This window comes from Vulpes vulpes, chromosome X (assembly GCF_048418805.1).
Source record: "Vulpes vulpes isolate BD-2025 chromosome X, VulVul3, whole genome shotgun sequence".
Lineage (NCBI taxonomy): Eukaryota > Metazoa > Chordata > Mammalia > Carnivora > Canidae > Vulpes > Vulpes vulpes.
Window position 1 is genome coordinate 25,615,199 of NC_132796.1, and position 15,472 is coordinate 25,630,670.

The following is a 15,472-nucleotide window of genomic DNA, read 5'->3' on the forward strand; positions in this document are numbered from 1 at the left end:
AGAAATTCTGAGCTCATGGGGGCTCAAAAAGGGTGTAACTAGATTTATTGTGATCATTTTGCAATAGATACAGTGACTCAGGTTATATGCCTGATATTAATGCAACGTTATAGGTCAATTATATCATAATTTAAAAAAAAATAGGCAGCAGGCTAGATAAGGCCAATGAGCCATGTTTTGCCATCCCATAAGCCAGAGGAAGGGGGTAGAGCAGTGAGGTATTCCTGAAACTTCCATTGCAGAGCATGAGTTGCCAGAATTTGCTATGATGGATCCTAGAGCTCGTAACCTTGTTTAGGAGGATGTGGAAGACCCCTTCCTGGCTCCAGAAGGGTCAAGAGAAAGTGGAGAAAAAGACGATGGGGGGGGATTAACATTTGTAACTGCATTTGAAGCTTAATGCCACCAAGAAAATTGTATATAGCAAAATAAAAGGAATCATTTTAGTATTCACAAGGTGAGGAGCACCTGACTGGCTCGGTCGGAAGAGCATTTGACTCTTAATCTCAGGGTTATAAATTCAAGCCCCAAGTTGAGTGGAGAGGTTACTTAAAAATAAGATCTTATAAAAAAATTCACTGTGTGTTTTCTGTTCAGAAAACTTCACTAGTGAACAGAACTAGGAGGTTAGTGTGGCGGTAGCTAATCATTCAAAAAAAACCACAATTACAATTTGCTACTGTTGGAATGTTTATAAAGAATATATATTTTAAACGATCTGATAAAGAATAGAGAAAAGAAATAGAAACATAATTTCAAAACTGTTTAAACTGGTCTTTCTACCCAAACAGCACCCTTCTACATACAGTCCATTCTTCTCAAGAAGAAGCAACTTGGAAGAATTTATTTGCTTCACAAACAGTGACTCTTTACGCTTAAACCTTTTGGCTCTTTATTTTCCCATGGTGTGTGTTCTTGCTTGGCTTGGCTTCTTTTTAAACTTGTGAACTCTTTTAAATGAATCCTACTTTTTCTTTTTGGGTCATTTTCATTTTTTGTTTTGTTGCTGTACAACCTTTGCTTTGAAATTAGTCCTTATAGCTCCTTTTTCCACATGCCTTCATCATGTGTAATAGTACAATTTCCTCTTCACTCATACCTGTCCTCCATCCAAACTTTACCTCTCCAGCTCCGGACTCCCCTTCACACCCACCTCCGGCACATTTCTCACTGAAGAAAGTGTAGCTTTAGTGTGGAGCAGTTGAGGGAGAGGTATCCTCCCTAAGGATTGACGTTGCTGTACTGAGAAATATGGAGACTAGGTGTGCTGATTTCACTGGATACCAACTGTAATAGACAGTTAATGACTATATCCTTGGCTTTGGACGTCTCCAGATTCTTCTCTCTAGACACTTGGAGACTAATTTGATCCACATTTGTCATGATGAGTTCCGATGCCAAAATCTGGGTGGGAGAACTGTCATGAAATTCGGTGTCCATAATGTACTGCTTATATAACTCTTCCACCTTCTGCTCCAGGTACTCATTCAGGACTGCATTAGAAATAGGCTTCTGCATTTGCAGGCTGCTCTTCTCTTTGATGCTGGTTATTCTCCAGTAGGATGAATACTGCTGGATAGGTTTTTGGGGAAAGTAGCTGGGCTGAGGGGAAATGGAATCCTCCATGGGCAAAGGAATCTCAGATGATTTCAGCAAAGGGCCATATTCAAAACTGCTCTCTGGGGGAAAATCTGTTGTCACTGAGTTAATAGCCATCACCTGGCCCCCTGCAATATGTAAGTCATTATAATTCTTGCAAATACTTTTGCAGGAAGGTGGAACCAAGTAGGTCTCTCGGCTGGAGTCTCTACATATTTCAACTGCAGCCAAGGTGGGACTTTCAAACACGGGATTGGGGTTTGTCTGCAGCATTATGGTTCTCTGATCTCTACTGTGTTGGCTCTCTCTTGAATGCACTGAAGAAATAAATTTGTCCGAGGATTTGCAGCTCACATACAGACTTCGTACTTGGGTTTCATCCACAGAACAGTAGGAATGAGTCGCAGATGTTGTCTCTTCTTCCTTCTCAGCCACCTGCTCATTATAAGATGAACAGCTCCAGTGGATGTCATTCTGGTAGGCAAGTCCACTGAGATACCCTTCTGACAGCATTCTGGAAAGAGAGTTGATAAGGAACAGTGGGGGAAATGAAGGTTGGAATTATAAAAATGGGCAGTTGATGATGTGCAAATTAAGGACAACAAAGGAGATGATTTCATTCATCCACTAAGCCATTATAAATTATGTGTCTGCTGTGTACCGGGACTATGGCATACGGTAGAGATAAACAGAGAAGCTAGTTGAGTCTTTCAAGAAGACTGGGACAGTGATAAGCACCAAGGAAGTACAGAAGAGGAGCCCCTAACACAGCCCTGGGCAAAGGCAGAGAAGTTACAAGGTATGTCCTGGAGAAGGTGACACTTTAGGTAAATTGTGAAGAATGAGTGGGCCAGATGCTGAGTTGAAAGAGAATATGGTGGCATGGCCTGTTTACCATACACCAACATGCCGAGCATAAGCAGGAGGGGTTGGAAAAGACACTGGAATTGGCTCTGGGGGGGCCTTGGGCATCAGGTAGCAGCATTTACTTTCTGCCCCAAAGAAAATAGGGAATGACTGGGTAGCTGGAAATTAGGGAAGCAACTAGTGAATTCTCGGGGGAAAAAAACATTGTAAACACTTGTGATTTCTACTGAAAATAAGAACTGTGTCTTACTCGTCTTCGTATTTATCCCTGGGAGCTGGCACAACCATTTGCGTTTTGGAGGGGCTCAAAAGATAGTTGTTAATATCTTGAATTAAATAATCGACCACCATGACAGGTAAGACGAGAATTCTGTAGCCTCCAATCACAAAGGCCCATGGGGCCTCCCTTGCCTTTGCAGTGCAGGATGAATTTCTTGCTCTGTCCAGCCTACTTCTCACTGTAGGTAAGCCTAGAAGTGTCTCTGTGCCCTGCTGATGTGTTGACCTCTCCCCTAGATACTGGGGAGCCTTCCTGACCTGGGGCTTTGGCTCCACCTGCCTCCCTTCGTCACCCTCCGCGGTTGTCACGGGAGTCTGAGTGGCTAGAACAGGCTGGAAACTAGCAGCTGCCTTTTCTAAAAAGGGAACACTGGCATTCCTGGCACTGGGGCACCAGACAACAGAAAAGATAACCACTCCTCTTTGGCCTCGAGGGCCAGACGCTCCAAACAGATCTGTTAACTTAAGCCTGAAATTGAAAGGTCAAATTAGGAAATGATTTTATCTAAACAGAAGGCTCCTATTTTTACATTTTAGCATCTATGTTCATAGGTACTTCCCAAGTGAATTTTTTTAAGATTTTATTTATTTATTCGTGAGAGACACAGTGAAAGAGAGGCAGAGACACAGGCCGAGGGAGAAGCAGTCTCCATGCAGGGAACCCGACATGGGACTCGATCCCGGGTCCCCAGAATCACACCCTGGGCTGAAGGCGGCGCTAAACCGCTGAGCCACCCGGGCTGCCCTCCAAGTGAATTTTTAATTGTAGAAGGGTAATTTTATAAATGGAATAAAATTAGTATAATTATTTTAATTGTATAAGGGTAATATTTTCAGTGTTTATTTTCTCTTTTCGAACTATTTGGAGATCCAGTCAGTCAATTTATCAGTTACTTAAGTAATTATCATATTCTATTCTGTTACATACCATAAAGATACAAAATTAAAGGTTTTCAACAAATCTGTGAGGGGATTCTTGCATGCTGGACACGCTTAGGATAATGAAAACGAGTCCCAGAAAAACTTTCTTAGTTCTTCCCTCAACCTGAACATGAAGATGAAAAAGCAGCTCTTAGCTACATGAGAAGCAGATAATTTACAGAGCAAAAGCGTTTATCATACAGGTTTAATATTGATGCGGTTACTTCACGACTTGCCTCCTCCCCCCACGCAGGCTGCAGCTAGAGACTTCAGCCTTCAGGGCCTCAGAGTATCATCTAAAAAAGCAGAACAAAAATGAAACTCTCTACTTTTGAGTTCATACATGGGTTTCTAGAACGCTTGGCAGAATTTGGTTTTAGAAAAGTGGCTTTTGAGAAAACATAACTTGAGCTTGGAAACTGGAGAATCCTGAGCCCCAAAGAATTCAGGGCCTAGTATTTATGCATCACCAGGAGACTAGGGGATATAAATTCCCCATCAGTGGAAGAGCTATGACTCCAGCTGGGTTAGGGAAGCCAAGAAAAGAGGTCCGTGCCTTACCTCCCACGTGCAATCTGGGGAGCAGCAAGTCTAAGGAAATGGTCTCCTGCTTAGCATGCTGTGGGAGAAGGAGGAGAGCCAGCCGCATGGATTACTTAGGTGGACAGGTCTGAGACTGCCTCATCAGGTCTGTTCACACACCCAGAGCCTCCAAAGCTGGAGAAGACCTAGGTTTGGGGTGAGAAGATTGCAGACATATCTACAGACTATTTCTCAGGGACCAGGTGAATAAGTTTCCATGGATGCCAGTATGATGACATGTCGATGACCAAACATGCCCCCCCTCTTCTACATCCAAAACTGACCCCATACCCCTGTGTCAACATGCTGGAATAGAGGGGGAAACCCAAGGAGGAAGCAGCCCTGAAGTGACTGCAGAAGTCCTGATAAATTTGAAATGTTCATATTCAGAAGAAAAGGGAGGAAAAGAAGAACAGACCAGTACAATAACATTACAGAAGCTGAAAGGTGGGAGACCACAGGGCAATGTCTTTGGAGATGAGAAAACTCTTAAAGAGAGCCAAGGAAAAATCCAAGAGCCAATCTGCTTGAAATTCCCCTAAATGTTCAGGAGTATGGGCAAGACTGTTCTGGGGAACCCGACTCGTCTGAGAAGGAGAGCAATTGACACCAGAGGATCCCCAACTAAATGAGAGCATCCAGATCACCCTTCATTCAAGTTCACAATCACAAGAGCCTGCGGAGCTTTTTGGATCTCATGTTTAACTGTGAATTCAATTTTGAAACCTCCAAAGAAAGCTCTGAATGGGAGAGACCAAAGCAGTCACTCAGAAGAATTAATTCTTGAGAGGAGGGGCAGTGGCAAGAACTACCATCAATATTCTCAAGGGGACAGGGTCGATAAAACAATCTTCAAATAGGATACGATAAAAAAAATTATGAAGTCCTTAAAAATTAAAAATGTTAGTGAATTTTAAAGTTCAGTAGAAAGATTGGGAAGTAAATTTAAGGCAAACTCCCATTTTGAAAGTAGAACAAAAATACAAGATGAAAAATAGTAAAGATAAAATTAAAAAACCAATCTAGGAGATTGATTATCTGAAGCAATAGAAATCACAGAAAGAAGACTGGGTATATGGGGGAGAAATTTAAACAATTAAGGAGTATTCCCAGAACTGAAGGACCTAAGTTTCTGAAATTCTGGGTAAATGCCCACTTTTCCTATATGTCTCCTCTTGTGACTGTAAAAAGTACCCTTAGGACAAAGAGAAAACACTATACATTTCCAGAGAGAAAAAAAGAAGAAAAAACTCCAAGAACCGGAATGTTTAGACTTCTCCAAAGCAACATGAGAAGCAAGAAGATTATGTAACAATGTCTAGAAATATTTGAACAAAATTTGTTTCCAACCTAGAATTTAATGACCAAATCATCCATCAGCATGAGGATAAAACATAGATAAAACAGTTCATCTCCTAGGCGCCTTTCTCAGAAAGTCAGTGGAAAACATGCTCCCATGAAAGGAGTAAGTATAAAAGGCTCAAGAGGCAACGTGGTTGGTTGGAACAGATCAGAAGGCTTTTGGAGATAAAGATGGAACTGAAGACCACTTGACAAGTCTGAGCACTGTGAAGTGAGATTTATGTAATTGGCTATGGTCTTGGAGGTAAATGAGGAAAAGTGAAGCAAATGAAAAATCTAGACCAGTGCTGTCCAATAGCACTTTCTGAAATGATGGAATGATCTTTATCTGTGCTGTCCCAAATGTTAAGTGGTAGACACATGTGGTTAGCGGGCACTTGAAATGCAGCTAATGAAACTGAATTTTAATTTTATTTAAATTAATTTAAAATGCCACATGGCACCCTATTGGACAGCATAGGCTTAGAAGATAAGTGAAGGTAATAACATAAAACGTTAAAATACTCAAGACAGACAATTATAATTGCAATTTAAAGTACGCCAGATGATCACTGTCATTCACTGTCATAGCAGTCATTCTAGAGCAACGTATGATTAATTCATCTCTGTACTCCTTTCAAGGAGTGAGTGTTGGAGAGGGAATATCAAAAGATAATGAACAAAGGGCATAAACTTTTAGCTCTTTGGTGATGATGTATGGGACCCTAATCTGAGACACTTTGTGTTTAGCTATTTTGAAACCAAGATTATATGACACTTCTTTTAATTTTTCTTCCACTACTGTTTGGGGAAGTTTAGAATCCCTGTGTGAGTGGTTCAAGGAAATTTTTTAAAGCTATTTTTGTTTTAATAGTGTGGTTTCTTAGGTTGTCTCTGAGGCGATAAAAGTGCCATATAATGCAGATTTCTCTGGTGATGGAAATGTTAAATATCTGTGCTGTCCATTATGATAGCCAAGAGCCACATATGACTAGTGTGTGAAATGTAGCTAGTGTGACAGACATTTTCACTTAATTTAAATTGCCACATTTGGCTACCATTATACGCTCCACAGATCTAGGCAATTATAAACTCCAGCTCATAATTTACGAAGTTGTATATGGGGGAGAACTTTAAACAAAGTGTGGTTTATTACATGGCTGAGTTGGACATAGTTTTGGATAGTCACAATAATATAGTGGTGAAAATTGATCTAACCAAATTTGAGGTATAGTTGCAGAATGACAAAGACAAGAGACAAGGATAATACTTGATCATGTAGAGTAATGTAATATCAATAAAAATTGTTTTGGGAGATGCCTGGGTGGCTCAGGGGTTGAGCATCTGCCTTTGACTCAGGGCATGATCCTGGAGTCGCAGGAATGAGTGCCACACCAGGCTTCCTGCATGGAGCCTTCTTCTCCCTCTGCCTATGTCTCTACCTCTCTGTGTGTGTGTCTCTCATGAATAAATGAATAAAATCTTTAAAAAATTGTTTTAGGCATTTGCCTATGTGTCCAGACTGGGTGGCCAGCCAGTGTAGAGAAAGGAACACTGATTTAGCATGTCCTTGGTGTATGTACTTGGTAGAAGCCAGGGGAGGAAAAAAAAAAACTAAATAATTATCTGATTGGTGACAAGTCAATAAATAATGCCCCAAACTGAAAAATCCAAAAGTTGGAAGGAAAGTTGGTGGTAAATACTAAATAGTAAAAAGGGAGATAAAAGTAGTTGCTTTTGGAAAAGAGGTACGGGGACTGCTGTTTTGCATAACAAACCTCTTAGGATCATTTGACCCAAATTATGTTCATGTAGAACTTGGATTCATTTCCTATTTAAAAACCAAATATAACTATTTTTAAAGTAACTAAGAGGGAAAAATAAGAAGCTGGCTCTTCCTGTACGGCTGGGTTTATTGTTAAAGATTAAACACATTCAAAAAAAGAGAAAGAAAGAAAGAAAGAAAGAAAGAAAGAAAGAAAGAAAGAAAGAAAGAAAGAAAGAAACACATTCTACTTTTTTTGAGAAAGAACATGTGAGCAAGGTGGGCCAGGGAGGTGGGGGTAGCAGGGGGTTGAGGAGCAGAGAGAGAAATCTTAAGCAGCCTCCACACCCAACGCAGAGACGAAATCAAGAGTCAGGCGATTAACCAACTGAGCCACTCAGGCGCCCAAGGATATAACATACTCTAAGGGTGAAGAAGAGAAGAGACAGAAAAATCATTGTGTAAAAGATAAGCTTTTATTTGTCCCTAAAGAACAAGAAGGATTCGAACAGGCATGAGAAAAGGGAAGAATCATTGCAGAGAGAGGAGAAGTCAATAGAAGTGAACAGATTCGTGTTGTCATTCTCTTGTCCTCTGTAACAGACACCAGTCTGGAGGAATAACATTGTTATTTCTCAAAGTCATGGTCGCCTAAGACTTTTACTAAAATTTCACAATCCTTTTTTATCAGCCTTATTCCCATTCAGCGCTATCCCAAATCTCCCACTATTTATCCTATTCTCATACCAAATAATTGGCCCTAAAGGAGTCTTCTTTCTTTTTATGTGATTGATGTTTATGAGTACTCCAGATAATCTCCACTCCTTCAAAACAATGAAGGAAGAGGGTCTAGGATTTTGTTTGGAAGAATGGGCCTTTTGCACTATTTGTCATCAGCTGAGAGCTTTGTTGGTACCTTGATTTTGGTGAAACAAGAACCCTACCATTCTCATATGTGGGGCCCAAGGCAGACCACTAAGGCAGAAAGTGCTAAGTCTGATGATGGGAAAGCAGAAAATACGTCCTAATTTCTAGGGAAAGATAGTCTCATGGATAAAGGAAAAGATTGCTCAGAGGGAGGACCATTCAGGCAAGTTAGTTGGGTCATGCAAGGCTGAGGACATCCGTTTGTATGGCCTGTATCCTGCAGGCCATACAAAGCTCTCAAAGGTAACCAAGCTGATGTAGGACATGATGCCATCCATCAGTAAATGACAAGACCGATTTCAGCAAGGTAAGCTTGGAGTTAAGGATCCAAATAAGGAGGCTGCTCAATTCATCCCCAGCTGAGGGGATTGGGACAGGAACCAGGGAAGGAGGTAGCAGAAGAGGAAGAAAAGGAATGAACTTTGAGACACCGAGAATCCTGGACATGAAAATGAAGGAGAGAGAGGAGCCAAAAGTAACTGAGTCGGGGCCTGCTGGGAAATGGCACCAGCGCTGAGCAAAATGGAAAGATTGGGAGAAAAAGCTAGAAAAGGAACTAATAGGTTTACTTGAGTTCCTCTTGACTCTCACATGAGACGAACTTTCTGAGTGCAAGTGACTAATTATGCATTGGCAATTCGGGCCAGAGGCCCATTAGAGAGGCTACTCATAGTCAACAGTGAAACCATCTTCCAAGTGTGCATGGTGGGAGTTTATACTAGGAGCTGGAGTAGCTTGTGGGTATTGATAGCCTTGCATAGTCTAAGGAGGAATGAGCAACAGCCAGAGCTGTAGTATCAATAGCTTTGTAAAGACTACATAGCTTCAAATATACCAGACAAGTCATATTTTTAAAATCTACATTGAAAGGTTAAGTTTCATTATCTTATTCAGACGAAGACAAAACAAACTCTTGGGCTAGTAGTCAGGAGACCAGAATTCTGGTTCTGATTGTCATTAGCTGTGGTTTTAGTCTTATTGATGACAGACAAGTCAATTAAAGAGCTCACGTTAGTACTAGCCACAACCCACATACCATCTTAAGTGCTTTTTATCTACTGAATCACTGGATCCCCTAAAAGACTCTAAGATGTAGGTACTCATATTGTGCTCATTATATAGAAATCAAAATTCAGTCATATGTCCAAAACCACCAGACATTCAGACACTGGCAGTCAGAAGACCGAGCCCACATTCACATGTCCTTTAACTCCTCAGAGACTCAACTTCTGATCTGTAAATGAAGAATGTAGGATTAAATTATCGATTGAGTCCCTCCAAACTTTAATATTGTGTGAGTTGATAAGTATAAAGAAGGTTAAGCAGACATTACTCAGAATCGAAAGCAGTTTCTGAACATTAGCAGCAGAGGACAGCAGAGAGCACGCTAAAGCAGCTTCAAAATTGCTCCAAAGCTATGCAGAGGAATATTGTGTGAAATTTCTAAACAAAAATTATACATATATTAACTAATTTAATATAAAAAAACCTTTAATGTACAGTTAGAGTGAAAACAATACTGCATATCATGACATCCTAAAATTTAAAAAATAGAGGAATAATGTTATTGGAGTTTACTTTGTTAGCATTTAAAAACACTTGAGTGATTATTTGTGAAATTCTTATGATGTTAATCTCTTCAGAGATAATATAAAAGGTATGCCTCAAACAAATGTCAAGACATGTATTAGAGTAAATTTCAGCTAAAACACTGAAACATAAGCCAATGAATTATTTTAATTGTTCCAAAATATTTTATCACTTGAATTTTTGTTTCTCATCACAGAGAAGGTATATCGATATATTTAGAATTGCCCATAACTAAGTGTGAAGGAAAAGACATCCAAGGACATTTGCAAATGAGATGTTCCAGGCAAATTTAGTCTACATTAATCATTACCAGACAGGGGAAATACCAAAATTAACCTTAGGTGCAAATTCACATCTTAGAAATATGTGCTAAAGTGCAGAACCTTTGTTAAAGCATTTGCTTGGATTTCAGAAGAAATTGCAACATAAATTCTTCTGTCTTCACTCTCATTTACACCTTTTCTCAGAAAACTCTTGTTATACTCTGTACATAGAAATTCATTTCATATATACCCAAACAAAGCAAGCATGGATTTGGAGAGGAAACCATCAAGAGGGAAGAACTTCATAACAGGGAACATTTGGAAAAACCTAAGTTAGGGATTGGAAAACTTTTTTTGTAAATATTTTGAGTCCCTGCCACTGTTACTCTGCATCATAGCAGGAAAGAAGCCATAGAGCATATGTAAACAAATGGCTGTGGCTGTGCTCCAATAAAACTTTATTTAGAAAAACAGGCAAAGGGCCAGTTTGACTCACAGGCCATGGTTTGCCTAACCCTTGACCTAAGTCCAGAAGCAGATGCAATAGTGGGATAGAGCATAATAATAACAGCAGTTGTGTCAGGGGCTTTCCCTGCCTTACACCTGATTTTTCAGTAACGCTGCATGTTAGTGATTATCGCACTTTGGATTTTCCAAGTGAGGAAGCTGAGGTTGAGATTTGACCAGTGACCTTCCCAAGGACACAAAACAACTAAATGCTGGAGGCCGGATTCAAGTCCAAATGTATGAACTCCAAAGCACGTGGTCTGTTGGTAAAACATGTCCCACCGCTGCCTTGTTGAGAGCAGTTAACATCAAGCAGTCATGACAAGCGATTAGTCCTTCCAGGAGAAGGGTATCCACCCTGAGTCCATTTCATAACAACGGCGCTGGGGATTAGAGGAAGGGAGGTACAGTGAGGTACAGCAGGAAAGGCTCCAAGAAGACAGCCGATGCCCACCCCAGAGGAGTGGCCCAGAGGGCTACCTACAGGGCCCAATTGTGTATCAATGCCAGTATGTCTTTAAATGATCCATCCTCGCTGGCCTTTCAATCTTGCTATGTGAACCTTTTCCCTAAACACTCCCACTGGCAGTGGCCTGACATCGTCTCACCCTTAATTTTATAACCACAGAGTAATTTAATTTTACAGATGCACTGTTTAAATATCCATAGCATCCCGTGACCTCCAGGATAAAGTCCACATGAGTTAGGCCCTCATGAGATGTGCTCTTTGTCTTCCCAACCTCCTCTCTGCCTGTTCCCCATGAGACTCAGGACCCCAGCTATGCCAGACTGCTCCCGGTTCTCCACACCTCATATCCATGCCATCTGAGGCATTTGTGCGTTGTTATTTCTGTCCTGAGAGCCCTGGTTGCCTATCCATCCCCCGTTTCACCCTTCACGTCTCCCATATCCACAATTCAGCGCCCCCTGGCCATCCATTCAGCACCTTTGCCCCCAAATTAGAAATTCTACGTTATTCTGTCCCTACCCCCAAGAGCTTTATCAGGATTGCACGGAATTTGAGCAAAATCAGCTGCTACCTTAAATAAATCAGTGAAATGAATCCTTGGGATGATCCTTTGAATAAAGGAGTAAGTGGTAATAGCAAAAGGACAGCGAGAAGATTGGGGATTGCTGGGAAGTGGGGAAGTTGGGGGTGATAGGGTGCCAGGACAGAATTGCCTCTGGAAGGACAGTTTGTATGTCTGTGCATAATCTAAGATCTCTGAGGGGCTGGGTTGAGACAGGGGTACAAAGAAGCCTCCAAAGCCCCGTAGAGGTGGCACGATGGGGCTGGCTCCTGGCATCATAGGAAATAAAGACAGGAAAAGGCTGTTTGACATTTCAAACAAGATCTGGGGCCCAGCTAGCTGGGGTGTAGTTTGGTTCCCACCTGTTCTCAGCAGCATGTCTGCTTAAATAGGCCCGCCTTTTAACGGTTACAAATTGGTACTGCTACAGGCACATCTAGGTTAGCAAATCATTTCTCAAAGTGGACATTGAGGTTTTTCTTGCTTTTTGACTGTGTGTAATCACTCCACGAGCGTTTCCGTAGGCCAGATTTGGAGAAGGCAGGTCACTACCCCACAGCTATTGTGAATTGCCTTTCAAGGAGCCTTTCAAGGAGCTTGAGCCAATCTTTTGACCAGCAACAGACGTTCCTTGACACATTGTTATATTTTAATTTGCCAATCAGATAAGCAAACTTATTCATGCCTCAAATTTGAGGACGTAGCACTGTCCTGTGCAGATGATGTGTAGGTGACATATCAGAGATGTTATTTTTTAATACCCCTAAATCCTCAAAATACTCCATTTTATCTCTTCATGTATTTTTCCTACAATCTAAATCCTAGATCCCATAATTCCAGTCTTTTCTTTTTTAAGATCTCAATTTTTGGGTCTTGTGAGTATAAACTATCAAAAGGTTATCACTGAAAACCTTGAATATCATTTCGTTCCCAATCTTATTATCATGTAACCAAATCTATATTACATTTTTTTCATCATGAGAAGTAAATCTGTTACATGTTTCATTTTTCAGTGAACGATGCAAGAACTTTACCCAAACTGAGGTTTCTTTAGGAGGGATCTCCCCATTGGGAAAAAAAAAAAAGCTGCTGCAGTTTCCTTAGTGTTGCCTTTGAAAGTACATGTTTTCTAGAGCTAGAAGTGGCCATTCACTTCACCATATACCTTGCTTTATATTCCTTTTATTTCATCTTTGGTGGCATTTGTCAATGGATGCTCTGAAGTATCACTCAACCTTATATCAATTCTTATTACAAAATAAATAATTCGGGATTATCTCTTGTATCAAACATGAATTGATTCTTGATTTCTGAAAGTCTAATTTGATGGCTAAGATGATATAAGTCAAAAGGCCTCTCTTTTCCATATTAACAACAGCAAGTAAATTTTCTGTTCAGTTCCGACCAAAGGTAACAGCTACTTCCAAAGGCTTTGTCTGGATATGTGAATTTCCTTATTATGGAAACTGTAAATTTTGATGCAGAAAATGTATATTTTTGTCATAGTTTGGATTTTCTTCATTATTTGGTCTTGACTTCTCACAGATGAAAAAATTAAAGCTTATGATCACTTTCTTGAATTTGACACAAAATGAAAGGAATAGAAAAATAAGAAAAGTGATCATAATAGTATTGACTGATGTTAAATTTCATTGGTGTTATAATTGTTAATCATTATTATATTACTGATCATATCTATTACCTTTATCATTTACTTAATTGTAGTCCTATCACCAAAATGCAATGTAATATACTTGATTGGATTCTAAATTGAGAAAATAAAATTGAGAGGAACACATGGATAATTGGAGAAATTCAAATATATATCATATATTATATAATAGGAATGTATTGATGTTAAGTTTCCTTAGCATTGTAATTATGTAGAAGACTGACCTTTTTCTTAGGAGATAAATGCTCAAGAATCTGAAGGTGATGTGTCCTAAAGTTACCAAAGAAACTATCTATATATATTGTGTGTGTGTGTGTGTGTGTGTGTGTATGTGTGTGAGTGTGCATGTGTATGAAGATAATGAGAAGGTAAATATGGCAACGTGCTACAACTGATTAACTGATGGAAATATGGGTGTTCAATGTACTATTCTTTCCATTTTAATATAGGTTTGAAACTTGGCAAAAATGAAAACCAGAAGGAAAATAACTATTTAGCTAATGAAGTTACATTACAATTACAATTTAGTTACATCCTGTCATGTTGGTGAAGTGCTTAGAGTGACAGTATTGCGTATATCGAAGATAATCCCCAGGTATGTGATTAGAAATGTTTCAGTAACTTGAAAGAGCTATTGAAACACCACTTTGCTGTGAGATAACAGAATTTAGTGCACTACCTTTGTATATCCCCTAAATTACCATTACGATGTGAATGTTTTATACAAATTTCAAATGCTCACCATTCCTCCCAGAAGCTTCTCATGCTCAGAAACACACTGCTAACTACACTGACCTATGCAAGAAGTGTTCCAAAAATATCGGTCTGAATACTCTGGCCAAATCCGGTCTATATTGAAGCACAGATGGATGTGCGCAAGAAAAAGTATGTTTGAGCAGATCTACAGATAATTCAAACAAAGGCCCACCTGTGCGAGTCTTTAACACCAGCGTGTAGGCTTTCCCCAAATCAGCCAGATGGCAATTCGAAAAGCAACAGCGCTGTAGGTCACCTTCGCTTTGAGTATGCCCTGCTACACAGGAAAACACTTATCTCAAGCTCTCGGAATGAATAATTGAGAGTCAAAGCCAATTGGATTTTACTGTAATTGTACTCATTTCAAAAACGATATCACTGTAACTAAATTCTAGGTTTCTCCTGTCCCAGCAAAATTCTGATCAGGTTCTTAGGCCTCCTTTTAAAAACATAGAAGCTAAATTTCTGCAGCGATACTGCGTGAGGACTGCATCAATCACACAACAGGAGCCAGATCTGACCCGTCCAAATTGTTAGGTCAAAAACATTTTTTAGAAATGCCAAAATGTGAACATGAGGAGGTCAGAGAAGGGAGTGTTTGACTTCATTTCTCTTTACCGTCCCCCTCCATGGAATGCTTGCATCCATTCCCGCTCACCTCTGATTTGGTCAACAAAAAAAACATCTTAGATGTTATGATTGCATCTGGCTTTGGATGAGAAAAGACTAAAAAAGGGAGGAGAGAGGTGCCAGAAGCACTTATAGGGCCTGTTGCCTCCTTTTTCTTACCTTCACTAACCAATCTGCTCCTTTGGTCCGGAAGAAACAGCAATCGACCATATAGAGATGAATAAGCCAGCCAGTGCTTTTTTTTCAGAAATGTTTGCAAGCCTTCCACTGGTACGACCAAGAAACTAAGTGGCTCATTGCATGGCCATTCTTCTTATAACTGATCCCATGGAAAGGGAGTTGTTTTTGCTCAAGTCTGATTTGTGCTCAAGAACAGTGGGAAGTCCCAGGAAGGGGGAGGCAATAACTGACAAACCCACATTGAGCCACAGAATGGTGTTTCTTCCCCTTTTTTGAAAAATGAAACCTATCTATGAAACTGTCTCTTGTTAAAATAGTTGATTGCTACGCTTTATATAAGAACCCGAACAACATAAATTTACTCCTCTAACAGTAAATTCTCTGGGATCCCTTTATCAAAAGAGAGCCAGTGTCAAGTAGGATTTAGAAAATTCTCAGTTTCATTGCTGACCTATAATTTTTGAGAAGTATTCTCAGATTTGTACTCACAATAAAAAAAAATGCAAATGAAAACTGTTTTCTCTCTCAAATTAACCAAGGTTAAAAAAGAAGGTGTGATAAT

At 40.0% G+C, this 15,472-nt stretch overlaps 1 protein-coding gene across 1 annotated transcript; it reads right to left on the reverse strand.

Moving 5' to 3' along the window:
- Positions 1 to 679: 679 nt before the first annotated feature.
- On the reverse strand, positions 680 to 15,066 carry TASL (TLR adaptor interacting with endolysosomal SLC15A4). The gene is made up of 2 exons (XM_025997426.2): positions 14,890 to 15,066; positions 680 to 2,113 (listed from the first exon to the last, which is right to left on the reverse strand). The coding sequence occupies exon 2, from the start codon at positions 2,110 to 2,112 to the stop codon at positions 1,222 to 1,224; it is 891 nt and encodes a 296-aa protein (XP_025853211.1). The 5' UTR covers position 2,113; positions 14,890 to 15,066; the 3' UTR covers positions 680 to 1,221.
- Positions 15,067 to 15,472: the final 406 nt, after the last annotated feature.